At 50.9% G+C, this 24284-nt stretch overlaps 1 protein-coding gene across 8 annotated transcripts in view; it reads right to left on the bottom strand.

Moving 5' to 3' along the window:
- dst (dystonin) overlaps positions 1-24284 on the bottom strand; it is a 779292-nt gene that overhangs the window by 591602 nt on the left and 163406 nt on the right. For all 8 annotated transcript variants that reach the window (XM_072498412.1, XM_072498427.1, XM_072498428.1 and 5 more), the window contains one exon: positions 22368-22429. In XM_072498412.1, the coding sequence (XP_072354513.1) occupies positions 22368-22429 (62 nt within the window). The remainder of the gene's footprint in view (positions 1-22367; positions 22430-24284) is intronic.

Raw genomic sequence — 24284 nt, 5'->3', positions numbered from 1 at the left:
CACTTGTATATAAGTTATTGCCAATAAATACTAGTGTGGTGATGGAACCCCTGCCTCCTGTGGATTATTACAGTGGTGACGAGGTAAACAAAGAACCTTGCGGAGACCAGCTACCGCACTCGGAGGGTAAGCCTTGCTCTTTCAAAAATGCCTCTTTTTGGGAAGATGGATGCATTCGACCCGACTATTGAGGACTGGTCCCAGTATGTGGAGACAATGTGTTACTTTTTCCAGGCCAATGAGATAACGGAGGACGGACGGAAACGGGTTATACTGCTGTCGGTGTGCGGACCCTCAGCCTTCGCAATTATACGTAGTCTAACTTATCCCGATACGCCGGACACGATACCTTTCCAAGAATTAACGCAATTGGTGGAAGAGCACTATGACCCAAAACCACCCCTCATTTTGCGTAGGTACAGATTCTCTACACAACGAAGCGGGAAGACAGAGTCAGTCACGAATTTCTTGACCCGCCTGAGAAGGCTGGCGGAAAAATGTGAGTTCGGCCCGGCGCTAAATGAAATGCTTCGGGACCGGTTAGTGTGTGGCATAAATGACCTCCAAATACAGAAGCGCCTGTTGGCGGAAACGCAGCTAGACTGCAGGCGGGCGTTACAGCTCGCACTGTCCCTAGAAAAGGCAGCAAGTGGGGCGCAGGAACTACAGGGCACGCCAATGGAGGTAGATACCTGGGAGAAGGACTACCACAATGGATCCAGCTACCAGATAGCCGCCCTCAGGAAAGGCCTGAGGAACAGAGGGCCAAAGGAAAACCCCAGAACTGCCCCAAGTCTGCTAGGACTAACTGGAGACAGAGGGAACTACTGGCTGAGGCTCCCCCAACAGAGAAGGACCGTTTCTGGCACCAGACAGAGTGGGGTAACAGCGACAGAAACCCTAGAAGGAGGTGGCAAAAGAAGAATAGCAAGTGGGGATGCAGGGAAGTACACAACCTGGACGCCCCATCCTTCTCCGAAGGGGAGCAGTTATATAATATTGCGACGAAGAAAGCAGAACCTATTAAGATTACCCCACGGGTGAACGGTCGGCTGACAATAATGGAAATAGACATGGGTGCGGCCGTATCAGTAATGGGAGCGGCAGCATTCTAAAAAAATAAAAGATGGACTCCAGCCACTAACCCTCTCCAGCCACTAACCCTAACAAAAACATTGACGAAACTTAAAACCTACACGGGGAACCCCTGGAAGTTCTAGGCACGACTCGTGTACCCGTGGAATATGACAAACAATTGCTCAGATTACCATTGACGATAGTAGAGGGCTCCGGACCGAACTTAATAGGACGGAACTGGCTGAAAGACCTAAACTTAGATTGGATGAAAATTTTCCAGAGTGGAAGCGGGCAGTTGAGTGGAGTAGTCCAAAAATACCCGGAGGTCCTCCAAGAAGGTTTGGGGGAAATTATAGGTGCCAAAGCAACTTAGCACGTGCACCCAGAAGCCCTTCTGAAATTTTGTAAGGCCAGACCGGTACCTATTGCATTAAGGAAGAAAGTAGAAGTCGAAATAGAAAGGTTACGGCGCGACGGCATTATCAGACCAGTACAGTTCTCGGAATGGGCAGCGCCGGTGGTACCAATTTTGAAGCCAGATGGCTCAATACATCTCTGTGGAGATTTCAAACAGACGGTAAACTAATACACACTGCTGGACAAATACCTGATCCTGAAAATAGACGACCTATATGCCAAATTGGCAGGTGGGCCTTTGTTCACAAAACTGGACATGAGCCACGCCTACCTGCAGTTAAAACTGGACAAGGACTCCCAGAAGTTCACTATGATCAACACCCTGAAGGGACTTTTTCGTTATACTAGGCTACCTTTCGGAGTGTCATCAGCCTGCGTTATATTCCAGCGTACGATGGAAAATATTCTGCAGGGAGTACCACAGGTGGCGATTTATTTGGACGATGTCTTAATCACGGGTAGGACAAACAGGGAACCCTTGAGGAACCTGGAGGAAGTGCGCAGGCGTTTCGCAAAGGCAGGCGTACGGCTGAAAAGAGAAAAATGTGTTTTTCTGGCCCCACAAGTGACGTACCTGGGATACAAAGTAGACGAGTCGGGCTTACACCCTTTGGAAGACCGAGTAAGGGCAATAAAAGAAGCCCCAGCTCCCACCACGGTCCAGGAGCTACGATCATTTCTAAGATTGGTAACATATTATGGCAAATTTATTGAAAATAGGGCGTCCATCCTAGAACCCCTCCACCAGCTACTAAAAAAGGGACAAGAATGGAAATGGTCCGCCCGCCAAAACCAAGCATTTAGGGACATTAAGGAACAGCTGTCATCTGAAAATGTCCGAGAGCATTATGACCCAAGGAAGGAGTTGGTGGTCACGTGTGACGCATCACCTTACGGGGTAGGAGCCGTCTTAGCCCATAGAGGAAGGAATGGGGAAGAACGGCCAAGAGCCTGTGCTTCGAGGACCTTGGCGATGGCTGAGAGAAAGTACGCCCAAATCGAGAAGGAAGGACTGGCGGTGATATTTGCAGTAAAAAAATTTCACCAGTATCTGTACGGGTGGAAATTCACCATAGTGACGGACCATAAGCCATTATTAGGGTTATTAAAAGAAGACAAGTCAATACCCCTGATTGCATCAGCTAGAATCCAACGCTGGGCGTTGCTACTGGCGGTGTCTCGATACGTTCTGGAGCACAGACCGGGAACGCGAGTAGCAAATGCAGATGCTTTGAGCAGACTTCCCCTCCAAGACACCCCGCCGCTAATACCGAAAGTAGAGGAGACAGTAATGACTCTAAATCTTTTGGACACCCTACCAGTGGACGCACAACATATTCGGTTGTGGATGCAAAAAGACCCAGTTTTAGCCAAGATGAAGCATTTACTGCTAACAGGGGAACTGGAGAGACCAGTGGAGCCCCAGATGCATCCATACTGGAGCAGAAGGGACCAAATAACCGTAGAAGATGGTATCCTATTATGGGGAGCCCGGGTAATAGTCCCAGCTCAGGGCCGTCGAGCAATCTTAACCGAGTTACATCATGGACACCCAGGGGTGTCTAAAATGAAGATGCTAGCTCGAAGCTACATTTGGTGGCCAGGATTGGACACAGACATAGCAGCCTTGGTACGTCGGTGCCAGGAGTGCCAACAGGGGCAAAGAGTGCCACCAACTGCGCCATTGCACCCGTGGGAATGGGCAGGCAGACCATGGACCCACCTGCATATTGACCATGCCGGCCCTTTCATGGGCTCAATGTTTTTGGTGATAGTGGACGCCCACTCCAAATGGTTGGACGTCCACTGGGTAAACGCGGCAAGCACAGCATCGACAATTGAAAAGCTCAGGGCCTCGTTTGCAACACATGGACTTCCGGAGGTATTGGTGTCGGACAACGGAACGGCATTCACAAGTGGGGAATTTGGAAAATTCCTAAAGGGAAACGGAGTCTGCCACATCAAAACGGCCCCTTGCCATCCAGCATCCAACGGCCTGGCAGAGAGAGCGGTCCAGACACTAAAAGCGGGACTCAAGAAGCAGCCGGCAGCAACAATGGACACACAGCTCTCCCGCTGGCTGTTTGATTACAGGACCATACCGCATTCCACAACGGGCATACCGCCAGCTGAACTCTTAATGGGAAGGTGGCTGCGAACGAGGCCGAGTCTCCTTTTCCCAAATTTAACGGGGAAAGTGGAGAAACAACAGGAGGTCCAACGCAGGGGGCATGATAATAGTCGGCAGCAGAGACATTTCCAGGTGGGGGCACCGGTTTGGGTCAAGAATTATGGGAATGGACCAATGTGGGTCAAAGGCACGCTAGAGTCCCAAACAGGGCCCATATCCTATGAAGTTTCAATAGGAGGTAAGGTGCTGAAGAAACACCTAGACCAAATAAGGGCAGCGGAACCACACCTGGAGGCAGTCGAAGCAGGACCGCCTCAAGCTGTGATAGCTCAGACGGGAAAGATACCCACACCCCAGCCCCGAGCAATTTCTCCAGACCCCGTCATCCAGTCGTCAGAGTCAGAGATGGACACGTTCGACGAGGCCGCCGCGACACCTCTCCCCGAGGAGGAGGAAGTACAACTTCCAAGGAGTTCGTCAAGGAAAAGACAGGCACCTATAAGGTATACCTCACCCACATCGGAGAACGACCCGGCGGACAACACGGGTGACAGACCCGGACAGGAGGAGCAGGAAGAAGCTCCAAGTAATGCCAGCTGGCAGGAATTTCTCGGACCTGGGAGGGGGGGGCATTTTTGAACCTCTTCTGGGCCCTTTCCAAGCACATCCTTTCTTAGATACAGGGTCCAAAACTGCTCACAATATTCCAAATGGGGTCTGACCAGAGCCTTGTATAGCCATCTGAAGTACATCCCTAGTCTTGGTGAAACTCTAGCCCTCTCGACATGAATGCTAACATTGCATTTGCCTTCGTAACTGCCGACTGATCCTGCACGTTAACCTTAAGAGAATCGTGAACAAGGACTCCCAAGTCCAAATGCTTCTGATTTCCTCAGCATTTCCCCATTTAGAAAATAGCCTATGCCTCCATTCCTCCTTCCAAAGGGCATAACCTCACACTTTTCCACATTGTATTCCATCTGCCACTTCTTTGCCCACTCTCCCAGCTTGTCCAAGTCCTTCTGCAGCTCCCTGCTTCCTCAGTACTACCTGTCCCTCTACATATCTTGGTATCATTTGCAAACATAGCAACGCCTTCAGTTCCTTCTTCCAAATCATTAATGTATATTGTGAAAAGTTGTGGTCCCAGCACCGACCCCTGAGACACACCATTAGTCACCGGCTGCCATCCTGAAAAAGACCCCATTATCCCCACTCTCTGCCTTCTGCCAGTCAGCCAATCCTCTATCCATACCATGATCTTACCCTTGACACCATGGACTCTTAACTCACTAAGCTGTTGTTCTGCTCCTCCCCTCACCCATGGCCCCACCCTTCAGACTTGGAGCCAAGCCCCTCCCAACCCAGGGCATGAAATTATATTTATCTTGAATTGGTAAATTGGCACAGAAGCAAAACCAGTTAGCTGAAGTAGTCTAATACACAAGGTCAATTTACCACAACACATTTTGTCTAAAGCTGCACGTCGCCACATTAACAATAGGTAATTTGCAAAAATAAATGATAGAAACACACAAAAACAAAAATACTACGTACAAAATATAGATTCTGTGATAGCGTGATTATTAAGACAAGGAAATGATTTATGACCTCCTCCCAATAGAAACTACTCAAACAAGTGGAGCTCCATTCCTGGGCTTGTGTCCTTAGTTTCTTGAACAATTCTTCTAGGCTGTACCAAACTACGGTAAAGCAACACAAAATACTTCAATTTAAAAGAATCTGGCAATCTTAAACGTTCACATTCCAAGATTTGGCAGCCATATAGTTGGTCATATTCTCCATGTGATGGTCTATTCATTTAAACAAGGTGCGGTCTATTCATTTAAACAAGGTGCAGAGGCTGGAGTTCTTTTTTTTCAGGAGCACCCGATCATAAAGCCTTAGTCGAAGACAAATTAGTAGCTTTTCTGTTCATGCAATTTCCAAACAACCTTCTCAACATTCCAATATCCATGAGGAACCAGGTGGGCTCACATCTTGACCAACATGGGGTAAGGTTGATCCACTGCCCTATGTTACCGTGGGTGGCATGGTAACACAGTGGTTAGCACTCTTGCTTCACAGCGCCAGGGTCCCAGGTTCTGCACAGACCGGTCACTGTCTGTGTGGAGTCTGCATATTTTCCCGTGCCTGTGTGGGTTTCCTCCGGGTGCTCCGGTTTCTTCTTGCAAGTCCCGAAAGACATGCGGTTAGGTGAATTAGACATTCGGCATTCTCCCTCTGTGTACCCAAATAGGTGCCGGAATGTGGCGACCAGGGGATTTTCACAGTAACTACATTGCATGTTAATGTAAGCTTGCTTGTGACACTAATAAAGATTATTAAAAGCTCTTTTTCAAGGACGTTAGCCTCAGATTTCTCTTCACCTTCACATGCAGTTTCACTCGTTTTTCCCCCCTCCTATCTTGCTTTACACTGACAGACATCCCAAGCTAGTGTTCCCAACCTTCTTGCACTCCGCAACGGGCAATTGGTTAGTACTGTCGCTGCTGACAATTGGGAAAACAATCTGTTAAAGTGCAAGCTAAGGGTGGCAGGCGAGGAGAGAACGAGAAGACAACACAAACTGGGGGATGGGGAGGTGGAGGAGGAAAGAGAGACACAAACTAGGCGACGGAGAGAAAGAAAGAAACACACACAAAAACTGATGGAGAGAGAGTTCACGCTGGCTAAGTTTAATGAGTTTTGTCCTGGGAGTCATGAAGCTTTGATGTTCCCTGAAGACTGGTCCTCACCTCCCTCAAACTGGACAACACAGCTCGGGCATGGGAATCCTGTATTATATCTGCTTTTATTTATTATCATTATAATTTGCTTTGTAAAAAAGTCAAAGACATTATACAAAAACATTAGTTAGAGGTTACTTACATCAATAGCGTTTTTGTTGACTCAGTATTATTTACTTAGTCAACATTGTTCAAACATCAAATCATTTTCAATTGAACAATTTATTTATCCTTATGTTCCATTTTTTTGTGTGTTCCGTCCAATTTATAAATTGTTATTCATCTCGTCGTGAAACAAAGTTGAATATTTTATTCAGGGTTCAGTGAAACTATGACAATGTCACACAATGAAATGGAGGCGAAAGAACTGGGAGAATGGGATGGAATCCGTACAGGATGTGCGATGTGAAGAGTTGTAGTCAAGGTATTGCTGACATGTCTTCCTTCTTCCTTAATCGTGGCTAACAAGGCTCTCAACCGTGTCTGACCCATTTCCCGCATGTCTGCTCTCACCCCTTACCCTTCCTCCCAGAACCAGGATAGGGTCCCCCATGTCCTCAATTTTCATCCCACCAGCCTCTGCATTAAAAAGATCATCCTTTCCGTCAATTCCGCCATCTCCAGCATGATGCCACCACCAAACACATCTTCCCCTCACTCCCCTGGCAGCATTCTGCAGGGATCATTCCCTCCGGGATACCCTTCCACTCCTCCATCACCCCCAACACCTCACCCTCTTCCCACAGCAGCTTCCCATGCAATCGCAGAAGGTTCAACACCTGCTGTGATGAATACAGAGATTTCTGATATATTGCATTATATATATTTGATGCAGTAAGGGTTAAAATCCTGGGTTTGTATGTGACTGCAGAGGTAATGTTTTTAAACATCCTGCTGTGGAATTCTCCCTTGGCGCGATCCTCCGGTCCGCTGGCAGCGCACCCACACCCGTGGGTCTCCTGACGGCGTGGGGTGGCCACAATGGGAAACCCCATTGGCCGGCTGTGGCAACGGAGAATCCCGTTGCCGGCAGGGGGAGCGCCGGAAAACGCAGCTGTCGGACAAGAGGACCTCTCCCCAGTTTGAAAGGCAAGAGATGCTTTTTGGAGACAGAGTTGCAATTAAAGCATCGTTAAGGAAGGTCATAATTCATTCCAGCCATGGATATTGTATGAAGTTGGGCTAATGGACTTTTGTTTATATTAAGAGGGTTCCTTGGCGAATAGATAATTAGAGACAGTGTTCAGCTTAGTGTGATGATGCAGTTAATGGGAAGAGCCAGGGGTTGAAGCAGCCAGGTGTTGGGTTTTGGAATTTCAGCCCAGTTCGAGATTTGACAGGGAACAGGACAGGAGCAATTTCTCAGGCTGGCATTTAAAAAAATATTTTTTTAATTCTCCTCCTTTTTCACATTTTCTCCCAAATTTACACCCACCAACAATAAACAATGATCAGTGACAAATATGTCAATCCCCATATCTATAACAACGATCCCATCCTCCCACCAAACCCCAAACATTAGCCCCGATGTTCACATAAACAAATGACAAAAAGGAATTCGGGATCACCCATAGTCGCCATTAACACACATCGCCCCCTCCCACCCAGACGCCCCAACTAATGTTCATTGTTATCCAGTTCTTGAAAGTGCACAATGAATAATGCCCATGAATTGTAGGACCCCTCCATCCTTCCCCTCAGTTCAAACTTAACCTTCTCAAGAGTCAAGAATTCCAACAGGTCCCCCCGCCACGCCAGGGCACATGGTGGAGAGGTTGCTCTCCAACCTATCAGGATCCGCCTTTGGGCGATCAACGAGGCGAAGGCTACAACATCTGCCTCCGCACCCGTCCCCAACCCTGGCTGATCCGACACCCCGTATATGGCCTCCCGGGGGCCCGGGTCCAGTTTCACGTGCATCACTTTCGAAATTACCCTAAACCTTCTTTCAGTAATCCTCTAGCTTTGGACAGGACCAAAACATATGAACGCGATTAGTGGGGTCCGTCCCCGCAACTTTCACACACATCTTCTACTCCTTCAAAGAATCGGCTCATCCTCGCCCTCGTGAGGTGTGCTCTGTATACCAACTTCAGCTGGATCAGCCCCAACCTCGCACACGAGGTGGAGGCATTCACTCTCCGGTGCACCTCACACCAGAACCCCTCCTCCATATCCTCTCCCAACTCTTCCTCCCACTTTGCTTTGATCCCTTCCAGTGGTGCCTTCTCCTCTTCCAAAATAGCTCCGTAAACCGCTGACACTACCCCCTTCTACAGTCCCCCTGTCATCAGCACCTCCTCCAGCAATGTGGAGGCCGGCTCCACCGGGAATCTCTGTATCTCCTTTCTGGCAAAATCTCAAGGCTGGCAGTTTAACAATAGTTTAAGACAGACAAGAATCTGCAAGCTGAGTCCTGAAGGATATCGCGAAGTGGAGTATCCAATACAGCTCTATTAAGACAGAATGCCTGGGTCTGCTAACTGTATTTAAAAGGGATTTTGACCAGAGATAGATTTTGCTTGAGTGGAGATAAAAGATAGCAGTTAGAAATTTGTGTTTCATTTTATTTTTAAACATTGTTTACCTGGTGTTTTTAAGCTATTTTCTTTGTGATAAAGCTAGTAATAGTGTTAGTAATAAAGTTTGTTTTAATATACCATATACCTATTTGTGTGTGGAATCACTCCTGGAGTGAAGTTGTTTTCCCTCATAGTTTTATAAATTAAATAAAATATTGGAGTTTCTGTCTGGTATCGTAGAAATTGTTGGGGTCTGGTCTGGGAACATAATACAGCCCCTTTACCTCCTCCCTACTCAGCATCCATCCAAGGGCCTAAACTCTCTTTTCAGGTGAGGCAGCACTTCAGGTGCACCGCATTCTATCTGGTCAATTGCATTCTCTGCTCCCAATGTGGTCTGTTCTGCATTGGAGAGACTAAATGCTGACCAGGTGACTGCTTTGCAGAACATTTTTGGTCCGTCCACAATCAGGACCCAGATCTTCCTGTGGCTTGCCATTTCAACTCACCGCCCTACTCTCATGTCCACATGTCTGTCCTTGAACTGCAATGTTCCAGTGAAGCCCAGCACAAATTGGAGAAACAGCACCTCTTCTTTCAGCAAGGCACATTACAGCCTTTGGATTTAACATTTAGCTCAACAACGTCAGACTGTGGACTCTCTTCTCCACCTTTTACCCCAATTTCCATCAATTTATTTTCATTTCTTCCATCGATCTGTCCCCCCCCCCCCCCCCAACTACCATAGTTTCCCATGCCCCCACCCCACCCCACCCCACCCGGGTCACCTGTTCCCTCTTCCAAGTTGTCCTTTGACACACTGCTTACCTCTGTTCTGCCATTTACACATACTGATCTCTTAATATGCCACCATCAGCAACCTTCTTGGTCATTATCACCACCATTTACTTTCCTTTTGTCATTTTGTCCATGGCATGTGTGTCAACCTCCACCTATCGCAGGCCCTCGATCCAGCCCCACTGTTCCACACCCCTTCCCCGACAACAGTATAAATCTGTTCCCATTTCCAGTCATCATAATGGGCGGCACTGTAACAGTGGTTAGCTTCATAGCGCCAGGGTCCCAGGTTCGATTCCCGCTTGGGTCACTGTCTGTGTGGAGTCTGCAAGCTCTCCCCGTGTCTGCATGGGTTTCCTCCGAGTACTCCGGTTTCCTCCCACAAATCCCAAAAGACGTGCTGTTAGGTAATTTGGACAATCTGAATTCTCCCTCAGTATACCCAAACAGGCGCCAGAATGTGGTGACTAGGGGCTTTACATGGTAACTTCATTGCAGTGTTAATGTAAGACTACTTGTGACAATAAAGATTATTATAGAACCATACAATTTACAGTGCAGAAGGAGGCCATTCGGCACATCGGGTCTTCACCGGCCCTTGGAAAGAGCACCCTACGCCTCCACCCTATCCCCGTAACGCAGTAACCCCACCTATCCTTTTGGAAACTAAGGGGCAATTTAGCATGGCCAATCCACCTAACCTGCACATCTTTGGACTGTGGGAGGAAACGTTGGAGCACCTGGAGGAAAACCCCCAGACACGGGGAGAAAGTGCAAACTCCGCAGAGACAGTCACCTGAAGCCGGAATTGAACCTGGGACCATGGAGCTGTGAGAGCAGCAATGCTCTCTCTAGCTTTGACAAAGAGTCATCCAGACTCAAAACGTTAGCTCCCTTCTCTCTCCACAGATTCTGTCAGACCTGCTGAGATTGTCCAGCATTTTCAGTTTTTGTTTCAGATTCCAGCATCTGCAGTTATTTGCTTTCATTTTAGACTGTATCTGAACATCGCCAAGCCATGGACTTGTTGACAACTAATCTGGGGGCGAGATTCTCCGACCCCCCCCGCCAGGTCGGAGAATCGCCGGGGGCTGACGTGAATCCCGCCCCCGCCGGTTGCCGAAGTCTCCGGCACCGGAGATTCGGCGGGGGCAGGAATCACGGTTGGCGGGCCCCCCCGCGCGATTCTCTGGCCCGGATGGGCCGAAGTCCCGCCGCTAAAATGCCTGTCCCGCCGGCGTAAATTAAACCACCTATCTTACCGGCGGGACAAGGCGGCGCGGGCGGGCTCCGGGGTCCTGGGGGGGGGGGCACGGGGCGATCTGGCCCCTGGGGGTGCCCTGGCCCACGATCGGGGCCCACCGATCCGCGGGCGGGCCTGTGCCGTGGGGGCACTCTTTCCCTTCCGCCTCCGCCACGGTCTCCACCATGGCGGAGGCGGAAGAGACTCCCTCCACTGCACATGCGTGGGAAGCTGTCAGCGGCCGCTGACGCTCTCGCGCATGCGCCGCCCGGAGATGTCATTTCCGCGCCAGCTGGCGGGGCACCAAAGTCCTTTTCCGCCAGCTGGTGGGGCGGAAATTCGTCCGGCGCCGACCTAGCCCCTTAAGGTTGGGGCTCGGCCCCCAAAGATGTGGAGCATTCCGCACCTTTGGGACGGCGCGATGCCCGTCTGATTTGCGCCGTTTTGGGCGCCAGTCGGCGGACATCGCGCCGTTTCCGGAGAATTTCGCCCCTCATTCTGAATTTTTATGTCAACCTGCAACTTTCAAAACTGCGCCAAATAAAACACAAGCTGCTTAATCTGTCACTGTTGTATCAGGAACCTACATAGTCCTTATTGACTCCTGACAGATATGGTATAAAAACACTTCAGAAAGAGATTATCGGGGGTGGGGGAACAATACATGAATCATTCCCACTGGAACCTGAAGTAAAAAGATTACCTTAAATCAACATCCAAAATGACTACTCCAGATTGCAGACTATTCAGCACACATCACACATAGAATAGCAATACCTCCGCCACTCCTCACTTCACAGGACAAGAGTTGGATTAGTCCGTGTTTCTCTTGTTCTCCATGCTTAACATGCTTCACAGGTCGAGGGGCCACTTACTAAAAAAAACACGTCAAGTCGCCTCTCAGGTCCCTTGCATCATTGGGCCGACAAAGAAAAAAAAAAAGCATTTTGCAGTTTAAAAAATAAAATCTACAATACCGCCAATGGTTCTGGCCTCTTGCATATCCTCGAGTTTGAACACCCTACAACAGGTGGCTGTGCCTTCAGCTGCCTGGGGGCTAAGCTTTGCAACTCACTCCACCTTTCTCTCCTTCTGTGAGATGCTCCTAGACCAGGTTTCTGGTCACCTATCCTCCTGTCTCCTGATGTGGCTCAGTGTCACATTTTGTTTGATAACGCTCCTGTGAAGCAACTTTTCTGTGTTCATGAATTGTATAAATACGAGTTATGTTTTTCATATCCAAAGCACATACCGCCATTTTCCAAAATGGCCAGAGATACAAGCACGGAAAGAAAATGCTCTCCACTTGTGCACCTTGATTCAAGTAGGGAAATTTTAAATGTGATCTCAGAAGGGGATCTACTAGGTGAACCAGAGATTTTCATGGCCAGCAGGTATCTCCGCCTAATGTATCAAAACGTTAGCTCCCTTCTCTGGGCGGTGAGGAGGCTACTAGCTACAGTGCCAGAGTTTCTGAAACGAACCCCAAGCAAGTACCAACTAAAATATTGGCTCAGAAACTTTCAATGAAGTTCAAGATCCTCCACTCAAAGCTTTCAGCTGATGGAACTTTACTCCGATTGTCCAGTTGCTGATTCAACCGCAGGCATTAGCGCAAATGGATGCGACTCCACACAACTCAGTCCAGGTCAATTTATAGCATGCAGAAAACTTGAATAAACAAGTCCATGATCCGAGATACAGTAAGCACACTTCAAATCATGACAGCAACAGCACTAGTGTCCAAAGTTTGATCCAAGAAGGCATTTGCACGCAACATACACTCTTCTGTCCACCTCTGTTTCACTCCAACGCCAAACTTTCTGCTCTATTTCTCGCATCTTTTGTTTCAAAGAAATTTTCTCCTCTTTTTGCTCGAGAAGAAAACACATCCACAACAATTAAATATACCAAGTTGACAAAGGTCTTCATTCAATCCTTATCACAATTAAAAACAAGTGTAAAAGAAAGATGACTGAAAAGTGTTGGCTCTACAAGTCACCGCCATCAAAGCTGCTGGCTCTCCCAGTGGGACATGCAGCATTTCTGACAGGGCTCACAGGGTTCCCGGTGTTGGGAAGAGTGTTTCTTTAGGCAGGCCATGGAATTTCCCCCCATTGGCCAGTCACGGCTTTGAACAGCTGTTGCAATTTAATTGACACATGAATCCTAAACTTAGATCATGTAGGTGCATTTGCTTGTCATCCACCAAAGAAGATGCGTTCAGCTACAAGAGGAAATGCCCAATAGCGTTATGAAAGGCCGCCCCAACTTGCAGTTAAGATATTTCAAACAAATCTCTGTTATTGGAAAGTATGCAAAAATACTGAGGTGTGTTTTTGGAGGTGTTGTGCCGAGTTCTTGGATCAGTCCGGCATCGATGCTGCATCTTCACAGAGATATCAGAGGCATAGGTGACCACTTCGGGGAGAGCGAGAGCGCGAACGCGAGAGTGCGAGCGCGAGACCTTGTCTCTGTCTCTAGATGGATGGGCCACCAGGTGTCGTGTTTCCTCTCTTATACTGTCTCTGTCCTTGTCTGTGATTGGCTGTCATGTTGTGTGTGCTGATTTGTCTGTTGGTCTGTCTATCATGATGTGTGTGTTTGAATATCATGACATCCCCCCCCCTTTTTTTACAAGATTATTTGCCTACGTGGTTATAAATATGAATGTGTCCGGAGTGCAGCTAAAAGTGTGTGTGCGTGATATTTACAGCATGTACATGTGGCGTAACTATATACATGGGGCGATGTCGGGTGTGTCATGCTAACGAGGTTGTACCGTAACAAAACAAGAAGAAAAAACTTTGAAGTGTGGTCCGGTCAAACGAGATCTGGAATGATAAAACAGTAACATGTTACAATACAATAGTTTCTAAACTTTAACGTGTGAACAGTCTCATAAGTCCAATCTAGTAGGTGTGCGACAAATTCGGGTTGACCGCCTCAAGGGTGGGTCGAGAGCCACCGGCTGAGGTGCGAGCCTGGCCACGGGTGGCGATGGAAGGGACATGGTCTGTGGCAGCTCCACGAAGTCACTCTCAGGAACCAGTGGAGGACCCGGCGTGTGTGTATGGTTCCGTTGTGAGCGTGGAAGGCGGCGAAGTGCTCGCCGATTGCGCCTACGCACGGATCCATCCGGCATGTGTACTAGGAACGAGCGGGGAGCTACGCGTCGGAGAACTTCGGCAGGTGCTGACCAGCCACTATTTGGTAGATGAATGCGGACTTTATCCCCAGAGGCCAGGGCGGGAAGATCAGTCGCCCTTGTATCGTACGATCTCTTCTGGCGATCACGCTGCAGTTGCATCTTGTGCAGCACCGTAGCATGGTCCGTTGTTGGTGCCAGGATGGAAGGCACAGTGGTTCTGAGGGTGCGACCCATCAGCAGCTGTGCTGGCGAGAGACCCGTGGCTAGCGGGGCCGATCGATAGGCCAGCAGGGCGAGGTGAAAGTCCGATCCGGCATCAGCAGCCTTGCAGAGGAGCCGCTTGGCAATGTGAACGCCCTTCTCCGCCTTTCCATTGGACTGGGAATGCAGAGGGCTGGACGTCACGTGTGTGAAGCCATATGAGGCGGCAAAGGACGACCATTCATGGCTGGCAAAACAGGGCCCATTGTCCGACATGTCAGTCATCGGAATGCCGTGGCGAGCAAAGGTGTCCTTGCAGGCCCTGATGACCGCAGACGACGTCAGATCGTGTAGGCGTATGACTTCTGGGTAATTGGAGAAGTAGTCTATGATGATGACATAGTCCATGCCAAGCGCGTGAAATAGGTCGACACCCACCTTCGCCCAGGGGGACGTCACCAGCTCATGGGGCAGAAGCGTCTCAGGAGGTTGCGCCGGCTGAAACCTCTGGCATGTTGTGTAGTTGAGCACCATGTTGGCAATATCGTCACTGATGCCCGGCCAATATACCGCCTCCCGGGCCCTCCGTCTGCACTTCTCGACCCCCAAGTGGCCTTCGTGTATTTGATTGAGAACCATCTGGCGCATACTGTGCGGAATGACGATCCTGTCTAGCTTCAGAAGGATCCCATCAATGATGGCTAGGTCGTCTCGTACATTATAGAACTGCGGGCACTGCCCTTTGAGCCAACCTTCTGTCATGTGGCGCATCACTCGCTGTAAAAGGGGGTCGGCCGCTGTCTCTCTGCGTATGCGGGCCAGACTGGGGTCGTTAGCCGGCAGATTTGCCGCTGTCAAGGCCACTTGTGCCTCAACTTGACATACGAACCCCTCCGCATCTGGTGGTGTACTCACTGCTCGGGATAGGTTATCCGCCACGATGAGGTCCTTCCCTGGAGTGTAGATCAGTTGGAAATCATACCTCCTGAGTTTAAGTAGGATGCGCTGGAGGCGAGGGGTCATGTCGTTCAGGTCCTTGTTTATTATGTTGACCAGGGGGCGGTGGTCAGTTTCGACCGTGAATCGTGGAAGACCATATACATAATCATGGAACCTGTCCAAACCAGTTAGCAAGCCCAGGCATTCTTTTTCAATTTGCGCATAGCGCTGTTCTGTGGGGGTCATGGCCCGTGATGCATAGGCAACCGGGGCCCATGATGACGTGTCATCTCTCTGTAGGAGCACTGCTCCAATACCGGATTGGCTGGCATCAGTTGAGATTTTGGTGGGACGAGACGTGTCGAAGAACGCCAACACTGGTGCCGTGGTGAGTTTGTGTTTGAGCTTCTCCCATTCCAGCTGGTGTGTGTGTTGCCACTGGAATTCTGTAGACTTTTTTACGAGATGGCGCAGAGCCGTTGTGTGGGAAGCAAGGTTGGGAATGAATTTCCCGAGGAAGTTGACCATGCCCAGGAATCGTAGTACAGCCTTCTTGTTGGCCGGCCGCGACATGGCTGTGATGGCGCTCACCTTGTCTGCATCGGGACAGACCCCTGATCGGGAGATGTGGTCCCCCAGGAACTTCAATTCGGTCTGGCCAAAGGCACACTTGGCTCGGTTGAGGCGCAGGCCATTTTCCCGTATGCGGGCAAAAACGCGTTGGAGACGATGTATGTGCTCCTGCGGTGTGGTGGACCAGATGATGACATCGTCCACATATACGCGCACCCCTTCGATGCCTTCCATCATCTGCTCCATGATTCTGTGGAAGACCTCGGATGCTGAGATGATGCCAAATGGCATCCGGTTGTAGCAGAATCTGCCGAAAGGGGTGTTAAAGGTGCATAGCTTTCGGCTGGACGGGTCCAGTTGGATCTGCCAAAATCCTTTGGAAGCATCCAGTTTGGTGAATATTTTGGCTTGGGCCATTTCACTGGTGATTTCCTCCTGTTTAGTTATGGGATAATGTTCCCGCATAATGTTATTATTTAGGTCTTTAGGGTCTATACAGATGCGGAGCTCGCCAGAGGGCTTCTTGACACACACCATGGAGCTGACCCATGGCATGGGCTCCGTGACTCTGGATAGGACCCCTTGATCCTGGAGATCCTGCAGCTGCAACTTGAGGCGGTCTTTAAGTGGCGCAGGAACCCTGCGAGGTGCGTGAACGACCGGGATGGCGTCCGGTTTGAGGCGAATTTTGTATGTGTATGGCAGTGTCCCCATGCCGTCAAATACCTCCTGGTTGTGAGCGAGGAGCGATTGGAGATTTGCGTTGAACTCCGCATCCGGGAAGTCAGATGTATCGTCTGGAGAGAGAGACAGAATTCGCTGTACAAGGTGGAGAGCCTTACATGCCTGTGCGCCCAGCAAGGAATCCTTCGATGAGCCAACAATTTCAAACGAGAGTGTGGCCGTGTGCGTTGTGTGTGTCACCTGGAGCTGACAAGATCCCATGGCCGGGATAACGTTCCCGTTGTAGTCGACCATCTTGCACCTGGATGGCTGGATAGGTGGTTTGACCTTCATGGCATGGAATGCTGAATACGCCAAGAGGTTGGCGGATGCGCCAGTGTCCAGGCGGAAAGTGATCTGCGATCGGTTGACCGTCAGGGTGGCACTCCATTCATCGGCCGGATTGATGGTGTTGACCCTGTTCACATCAATGACCGCAACCCGGAAGGCATCTTGGTCATCTGTGTCATCGGGCTGGATGTCCTGTTGTGTGGGCTGGACGGTCCGCAAGTGTCTGCGAGGTTGTTGGAGATGTGGAAGATCCATCAGTTGAACCGCTCGACAGTAGGCAGCGTAGTGGCCCATCTTGCTACAGCGTAGGCATTGTCGGTTTTTTGCAGGACATTGCCCTTTTAAATGTGCAGCGCCACAGTTGCCGCACGTCATGACGTCACGGCGTTCGTTACGCCGCTGCGCATGCGCAGTTCGGTCTTGCATCGGGCGCGCCTGCGCAGTGCGTCCCTCGATGTTGCCGTTGGTTTTGGCGCGCACAAGCGCGGGAGACCTCGAAAAGCACGCGAAACGGCCGCCCTCGTCCGGGCCGGGAGATACTCGATTGCCTGGATGCGTTAGTCCTCGTGGGCGGCCTGGCTTGCCGATTCGATCGCTAGGGACCCCCTCCGTGCCGATTCGGTCGCCTGAAATTGGGCAAAGCGGCTGGTCGCATTTTCATGGAGGACACAGGCTTCCACTGCAGATGCTAAGGTCAGGCCTTTAATTTTAAGAAGCTGCTGGCGTAGGCCACTGGAGGCAACGCCAAAAACAATCTGGTCCCGGATCATGGACTCTGAAGTGGTGCCGTAACCGCAGGACTGCGCGAGGATGCGGAGGTGCGTCAGAAAGGGTTGAAAGAGCTCATCCTTACCTTGCAGGCGTTGCTGAAAGATATACCTTTCAAAGCTTTCATTTACCTCAACGTTGAAGTGCTGGTCGAGCTTGAGGAGGACCGTGTCATACTTGGATTGGTTCTCGCCTTCCGCGAACACCAGTGAGTTGAATACATCGATGGCGTGCTGACCTGCGGTAGTGAGGAGCATCGCAATCTTTGTCTCGTCCGAGGCACTCTGTTTTTCGTTGGCTCGGATGTACAGTTCAAATCGCTGCTTGAAGAGTTTCCAATTGGTGCCCAGGTTCCCAGCGACTTGCAACGGCTGCGGTTTGTTGGTGATGTCCATGGCTCAGGATGGCAACTTTGCCGGCAGGTATCGATCCACTCACTAGGTACCATATGGTGTTGGGTGCTCTGATGTACAGATGAACCAACACGGTTGTATTTGGTACAACGCTGTTTTATTCTAACATGCTATTTACAGTTCTGTCTTCATACTCTGCACGTGGTGACACCCTGAGTGTGTTGTTAATCAGGTCCTGTCCTTGTCCTGGTCTCTAGATAGACTGGCCACCAGGTGTCGTGTTTCTTCTCTTATACTGTCTCTGTCCTTGTCTGTGATTGGCTGTCGTGTTGTGTGTGCTGATTTGTCTGTTGGTCTGTCTATCATGATGTGTGTGTTTGAATATCATGACAGTAGGGGCTGGAGGAGGAACAGAGAGAGAGAGAGAGGGAGGGAGGGTTGTAGGGGCTGGAGGAGGAACAGAGAGGGGGGGGGGTTGTTGAGCTGGAGCAGGTCACAGAGAGATAAGGGTTGTAGAGGCTGGAGGAGGTACAGAGAGAGGGAGGGGAGAGAGGGAGGGGGGAGAGAGGGAGGGGGAGAGAGGGAGGGGGGAGAGAGGGAGGGGGGGAGAGAGGGAGGGGGGAAGAGAGGGAGGGGGGGAGAGAGGGAGGGGGGGAGAGAGGGAGGGGGGGAGAGAGGGAGGGGGGAGAGAGGGAGGGGGGAGAGAGGGAGGGGGGAGAGAGGGAGGGGGAGAGAGGGAGGGGGGAGAGAGGGAGGGGGGAGAGAGGGAGGGGGAGAGAGGGAGGGGGAGAGAGGGAGGGGGAGAGAGGGAGGGGGGAGAGAGGGGGGAGAGAGAGGGAGGGGGAGAGGGGGAGAGGGGGGAGAGGGGGAAGAGGGGGGAGAGGGGGGGGGGAGAGGGGGGGAGAGGGGGGGGAGAGGGGGGGAGAGGGGGGGGAGGGGGGGAGAGGGGGGGGAGGGGGGGAGAGGAGGGGAGGGGGGCGAGAGGGAGGGGGAGAGAGGGGGGGAGAGAGGGGGGGGAGAGAGGGGGGGGAGAGAGGGAGGGGGGAGAGAGGGAGGGGGGAGAGAGTTGGGGCTAGAGGAGGTTACAGAGAAAGAGAAAGAGAGGGCTGGAGGGGCTGGGAGAGGTTACGGAGAGAGGGAGGGAGGGTTGTTGGGGCTGGAGGAGGATACAGAGAGAGGGAGGGCTGTAGGAGGTTACAGAGAGAGGGAGGGCTGTAGGGGCTGGAGGAGATTACAGAGAGAGGGAGGGCTGAAGGAGGTTACAGAGAGGGGAGGGAGGGCTGAAGGGGCTTACAGAGGGAGGGAGGGCAGTAGGGGCTGAAGGAGGTTACAGAGAGAGGGAGGGCAGTAGGGGCTGAAGGAGGTTACAGAGAGAGGGAGGGAGGCTGTAGGGGCTGGAGGAGGTTACAGAGAGAGGGAGAGCTGGAGGGGGTTACAGAGGGAGGGAGGGAGGGCAGGAGGAGTTTACAGAGAGAGGGAGGGTTGTTGGGACTGGAGGAGGTTAAAGAGAGAGAAGGGTTGTAGAGGCTGGAGGAGGTTGCAGAGAGAGGGAGGGTTGTAGAGGTTGGAGGAGGTTACAGAGAGAGGGAGGGAGGGTTGTTGGGGCTGGAGGAGGTTACAGAGAGAGGGAGGGCTGGAGGAGGTCACAGAGGGAGGGAGGCAGTGCTGTAGGGGCTGGAGGAGGTTAGAGAGAGAGGGAGGGAGGGCTGTAGGAGGTTACAGAGAGAGAGAGGGCTGTAGGGGATGGAGGAGGTTACAGAGAGAAGGAGGAGGAAGGGTTGTAGGAGGTTACAGACAGAGGGAGGGCTGTAGGGTCTGGAGGAGGTTTCAGAGAGAGGGAGGGCAGTAGGTTCTGGAGAAGGTTACAGGGAGAGGGGGGGCTGGAGGAGGTTACTGGGAGAGGGAGGACTGTAGGGGCTGGAGGAGGTTATTGGGAGAGGGAGGACTGTAGGGGCTGAAGGAGGTTACAGGGAGAGGGAGGGCTGTAGGGGCTGGATGAGGCTACTGGGAGAGGGAGGACTGTAGGGGCTGGATGAGGTTACAGAGAGAGGGAGGGCTGTAGGGGCTGGATGAGGTTACAGAGAGAGGGAGGGCTGTAGGGGCTGGATGAGGTTACAGGGAGAGGGAGGGCTGTAGGGGCTGGATGAGGTTACTGGGAGAGGGAGGACTGTAGGGGCTGGAGGAGGTTACAGAGAGAGGGAGGGCTGTAGGGGCTGGATGAGGTTACAGAGAGAGGGAGGGCTGCAGTGGCTGGATGAGGTTACTGGGAGAGGGAGGACTGTAGGGGCTGGAGGAGGTTACTGGGAGAGGGAGGACTGTAGGGGCTGGAGGAGGTTACAGAGAGAGGGAGGGCTGTAGGGGTTGGATGAGGTTACAGAGAGAGGGAGGGCTGTAGGGGCTGGAGGAGGTTACTGGGAGAGGGAGGGCTGTAGGGGCTGGAGGAGGTTACTGGGAGAGGGAGGGCTGTAGGGGCTGGAGGAGGTTACTGGGAGAGGGAGGGCTGTAGGGGCTGGAGGAGGTTACTGGGAGAGGGAGGGCTATAGGGGCTGGAGGAGGTTACTGGGAGAGGGAGGACTGTAGGGGCTGGAGGAGGTTACTGGGAGAGGGAGGGCTGTAGGGGCTGGAGGAGGTTACTGGGAGAGGGAGGACTGTAGGGGCTGGAGGAGGTTACAGAGAGAGGGAGGGCTGGAGGAGGTGAGAGAGAGAGGGAGGACTGTAGGGGCTGGAGGAGGTTACTGGGAGAGGGAGGACTGTAGGGGCCAGGTGAACTCTTCCTGCTCCTTTTCTTCGATAACATACAATTGAGCAGGAGACCAGTCCACCAGCCATAGATCCGTCATTACTGTAGCAGCATACAAATCAAGGGACTGCCAGACAATCAAGTTTATATTTTAATTCCATCAAGGGCCAACGTTGGTTGACTCTCTGCTGTATCGCTGTCGCTCCAGTATTTGTATCCACACAACTTCAATTCAATTACCACCTCAAAACATCCAATACTTAAATACTATCAAAACACCCACTCCTTGCTTACCACAAGAATATCACTCCCAGTTGCCTAATAACCTGAACTTTTACTACATCAGGGCCATTTTTACTTGAACTTTGAGTCTATCCTCTACTGTTATCATTGAATCAGATAACTTCCTACAGCGCAGAACAAGGACATTCGGGCCATCAAGTCTGCACTGACCCTCTGAACGAGCACCCCACACAGGCCCACTCCCTAGCTCTTTCGCTGTAACCCCACCCAAGCTACACATCTTTGGACTGTGGGAGGAAACCAGAGAACCTGGAGGAAACTCAAGCAGGCACGGGGAAAACGTACAAACTCCACACAGACAATCACCCAAGGCCGGAATTGAACCTGGGTCCCTGGTGCTGTGAGGCAGCAGTGCTAACCACCGTGCCACCATGCTGTTCAGCCATCCAGAGATGGTTTATCCACATTACAACTGTGACTACGTTACAGACATTCTTCATTGGTTTTAAAGGATGTCTTGCAATCTCATAAGGTGCTATGTAAATGCAGGCTTATTCTCTGTTCCTTCTTCTCGACACCTTACAGAGCAGTTAGTCCAGCTGCCTGCCAAGTTGCACAAACAAATTGCCCATCATTTCAACCATCATCTCTTTTAAATGTTTGGTTCACTGAGCACTTCAATTATTATGGGGCCAGCTGCCCAAGTCTCCCAGTGAAGTGCAGTTGATTTTCACCTACTTGCAACGTAAGGGAGTGGCTTCCTCACAACCAACTTAACTGGCCACAAACTCACTGCGTGAAATGTGAACAGTTCCGATAAATCAAACTGATTTTGTATTCCAAACAGAGCTTAGCAAATATCATTATACATTACACAACGCATAGTTCCTTCAAATTAATTTCTTCCACACTAAGAATTCAGATTGACAATGTTGCCCAATATAAACCTGAAAAAAGAGACTTGCATTTATATAGCTAAAAGTTCACTTACAGGATAACAATGAACACCAGAGAATATTTATTGCAATGCAAGCCTGACAGAAGATTGTTCCGTGAACAAGCGAGAGAGCAGTTAGAAAATATACGGTTGTCTATCCTCTATCTGCTTTCATTCCAGAAAGCCTGTTGGCTGCAAACATTTCAGCTTTCAGTGGTCACCATCAATGAAAGGTGTACCCCCCTGCACCCTCTTTCCAACCCTCCCAAGACATTTACGAAATGTAAACGCCGATGGGAAATTATGATTGGAAAAATTTACTTTAAAATAATCCATGAGAGTGAAGGAGGGTGCAACAGAGATCAAAATAGTAAGTTTGGTCAGGAAAGGAGATGAAATACATTAAATGTCAGAGTATCTTGTGTTTAAAAAATCCAGCGGATAATCAGATAACATTTTTAAAAAAATAAACTGTTGGTTATAGAAAACGCCTGTAGAAATCCCACCGACCTTAATGAGATGCTTATTGATCCATTTTGTGAAGGTCTTCTTCTGAACTTTGTCCCGTTCATCTGAAAAAAGAAAGGGGAATAAGTTGACAGGCGAAGCTCACAATTTACTTTGTTCCAAGGTACTGCAATGGAGTCTGGATGAAGGAAATATTCAGCCTCTGATACCTGGCGAATAAGAGTTCTCTCAGCTACTGTTGTAAACAGAACACCTATCAGTTTTAAAAAATCAAACTTTTCTACAGACACCCTTCTCTCAGTGTTTCTTTTTTAAGTATATCGCACGTTGACCAGACACATTTTTCGGTCTGCAGCCTGCATTTGAAAGCTGAAGGAGGTGGGTAAGTAGAGGTCGGATCATTCATTCCCTTTAGTACAGAATTAAATAGCATATAAGTAGGCCATTCACTCCATCACATCTTGCACAGGCCCTCTGAAAGTGTATCTAATTAGTCTCACTTACTCACAGCCCTGTAGCCCTGCACAATTTTTCTTTCTCAGAGCAAATCCAAATTTCTTTTGTAAGTTATGGGTGACTCTGCATCCATCCTGTTTCAAGGCAGCGCATTCGAGATTAAACCAATTTTGTACATAAAGAAAACCTGGTTCTATTGCCAAGTATCTTAAACTTTTCCTTAGTTACTCTATCAAAGCCCCTTCGTAATTCCGAACGACTCTATTAAATCTCCCCTGAACATTTTAGACTCACAGGAACAATTCATGTTTTCTCTCATCTGACCACATAACTGTGGTCTCATAACCCTCATGCCTGGTCCCATTCCACGATGTTACCCCTGCATCCCCAAGTACATTATTATCAGGTAGCGAAACTTGGCAGCAAGGATTTCAGTGAACTCTATTGATGGAGACAATAAATCTCGATGTCATTAATGAATTCAACATCGAGAAACACCCAGAAGAATAGTTCAATTCTGTCCTAATTTACACCGAGTCCCACTCATAAATCAACCATGAACTTATTGTTCTACGTTGGCTCCTGGTCCAGCAACCTCAATTTTAGAATTTGCATTCTTGTTTTCAAATCCTTACATGGCCTCGTCCACCCCTATCGCTTTAACCTCCTCCAGCTCAACCACGCTCTCTGAGATTGCTGCCCTCCTCGAATTCCAGTCTCTGGGGCATCCTTAATCCCATCAGTCCACCCTGGACATTCGTCCCTTTAACTGCTTAGGCCCCAACTTCTGGGGCGGGATTCTCCCCTAACCGCGGGGGCAGGGGGGTCCCGGCGGGATGGAGTGGTGTGAACCACTCAGGCGTCGGGCCGCCCCAAAGGTGCGGAGAACCGCACCTTTAGGGGGAAAGCCCTCTCCTTTAAGGGCTAGGCCCGCGCCGGAGTGGTTGCCGTCCCGCCGGCTGGTGTGGAAGGCCTTTGGCACCACGCCAGCCGGGGTCGAAGGGACTCCGTCGGCCGGCGGAAGTCCGCGCATGTGCGGGAGCGTCAGCGGCTGCTGATGTCATCCCCGCGCATGCGCAGGGGGGGGGGTTCACCTCCGCGTCGGCCATCGCGGAGGCTATGGCCGACGCAGAGGGGAAAGAGTGCCCCCACGGCACAGGCCCGCCCGCGGATCAATGGGCCCCGATCGCGGGCCAGGCCACCGTGGGGGCACCCCCCCGGGGCCAGATCGCCCCGTTTCCCCCCCCCCCCACCCCCCCAAGGACCTCGCAGCCCGCTCGCGCCGCCTGGTCCCGCCGGTAAGGGAGGTGGTTTAATTCACACCGGCGGGACCGACCTTACAGCAGCAGGACTTCGGCCCATCGCTGGCCGGAGAATCGCCGGGGGGGGGGGCCGCCGACCGGCGCGATTCACACCCCCACCAAATCTCCGGTGCCGGAGAATTCGGCGGCCGGCGGGGGCGGGATTCACGCCTCCCCCAGCGATTCTCCGACCCGGCAGCGG

This window comes from Scyliorhinus torazame, chromosome 4 (assembly GCF_047496885.1).
Source record: "Scyliorhinus torazame isolate Kashiwa2021f chromosome 4, sScyTor2.1, whole genome shotgun sequence".
In the NCBI taxonomy this organism is placed as follows: Eukaryota; Metazoa; Chordata; class Chondrichthyes; order Carcharhiniformes; family Scyliorhinidae; genus Scyliorhinus; species Scyliorhinus torazame.
Note: the sequence above shows the minus strand (reverse complement) of the source record. Positions and strands in the feature narration are given on the sequence as shown.